At 58.3% G+C, this 1528-nt stretch overlaps 1 protein-coding gene across 1 annotated transcript in view; it reads right to left on the reverse strand.

The window, feature by feature from the left end:
* ERCC4 (ERCC excision repair 4, endonuclease catalytic subunit) overlaps positions 1-1207 on the reverse strand; it is a 36210-nt gene extending 35003 nt beyond the window's left edge. Inside the window, exons 1-2 of the mRNA XM_007951811.1 lie at positions 924-1207; positions 96-112 (exon numbers count right to left, since the gene is read on the reverse strand). Of these exons, the coding sequence (XP_007950002.1) occupies positions 96-112; positions 924-1207 (301 nt within the window). The remainder of the gene's footprint in view (positions 1-95; positions 113-923) is intronic.
* Between the last annotated feature and the right edge of the window lie 321 nt (positions 1208-1528).

Here is a 1528-nt window from a genome sequence, read left to right on the forward strand (position 1 = left end):
TTGCTAATAATACTTTAACAATAACAACAAAAATAAATAAAACCTTGGGTTAAAAGACTTGTGCTACCTGGAAAATACTTCCCCATCAAAGTCACGTTTGCAGCCTACAAACCTGCATACAAGGGACACAAAGGAATCCCTTTCCCAGACACTGTTTTCGACTCTTAGGTCTGTCCCCATCCATCCTAGAGAGAACTTACGTAAGAGGGTCCTCTGTCCCTTACACCTTCAGTCTGATACCATGGTCACGGGGCACCTTGGGTTGTGCTGGACGCCAAGCACTGGGGATACCCAGCTGAAGGAGACAGGGTACCTGCCCCCAGCGAGTTTCTGACCACTCTTAGGTGACATTTTTCTCCTGGCCACCTGCTCTATCTGGGGGCGCCTCAGCCTTGTCAGACGACACCTCAGCCAGGTATATGCCCGCCCCACCTCCTTCCTTCACACTCCGGCCCTTCCAAGGCCTCAGTCTTCTCAAATACAGACTGTCACATCGTGCTCCCGCCAAGGGGCTGGTGGGTTCGAACTGTCAACCTCTTGGTTAGTTGTCAAGGGTGCTTAACCACTGCGCCACTAGGGCTCCTGCACTTCTCCACAGTGGCCCCTTTTCGCCACAGGGTTCTCCCCTCCTCAGCGTCTCCTTTCATGTCTCCCCATCATCTTCAGAGAACCTCTCCACCCCTACAATTGCTCCCTTTCAGAGATCCCACTCCTCCGCCCCGAGAAGCTTCTCAATATCCAACTTCGGGGCTTTCCCATTATTCCCGGCCGTAGCCTCCTTAAGACATGGCCCGATCCCTGCAGAGGCCTCGAGGCCTCGCTCCACCCTCAATGACTCTCCTACTCCTCTCGGAGCCTCTCGCAGCCCTCCCGCCCGTGTCACCCCTGCACCCCTGGAGTTCCTTCATCCCATTCAGAGGCACCGTATCCGCCGCGCCAGGACCTGATCCGCCCCCAACGCTCCCGCAGTCCCCTCAGTCGGCGCCGCCGGCGGCCGCACCTCCTCGGCGGGCTGCGTGTTGAGCACCAGCACTAGGCACGCTGGGTGGCAGTGCAGCCGAAGGAAGTGGTACAAGAGCCGGTCCGCGCCGAGCCCGCGGGCGCACACCACCAGCCCGTCCGCGTCGAGCAGTTCCAGCACCAGCTGCCGCTCATACTCTAGCAGCGGAGCCATTGCTGTTTTTCCGGCCGGCACTCCCGACTCCATAGACACCCTTCCGGGCCCACGGCCGAACGTAGCCGAAGGTAACCGAGTACGAGACGAGCGTCAGCCGAACGCAGCCGAAAAGAGCCGAGTCCAAGAAAAACGGGTGCTAGCCGAATGTAGCCGAAGAAAACCGAGTCCGAGACGAGCGTGGGCCGAACGCAGCCGAAGATAGCCGAAGCCGAGACGAGCGTCGGCCGAACGTAGCCGAAGAGAGCCGAGAGCCGAAGAAGAAGCGAGAGCCGAAGGTTCGCAGTCACATAGAGAGGCCTGCCCTCGCAACACCTGTCAGCTCTAGGATTCGGATGTATTCTACCCCTAAAC

The sequence above is a fragment of the Orycteropus afer genome, unplaced genomic scaffold, assembly GCF_000298275.1.
Source record: "Orycteropus afer afer isolate SDZICR_OR568_19922 unplaced genomic scaffold, OryAfe1.0 scaffold00312, whole genome shotgun sequence".
Classification (NCBI taxonomy): Eukaryota; Metazoa; Chordata; class Mammalia; order Tubulidentata; family Orycteropodidae; genus Orycteropus; species Orycteropus afer.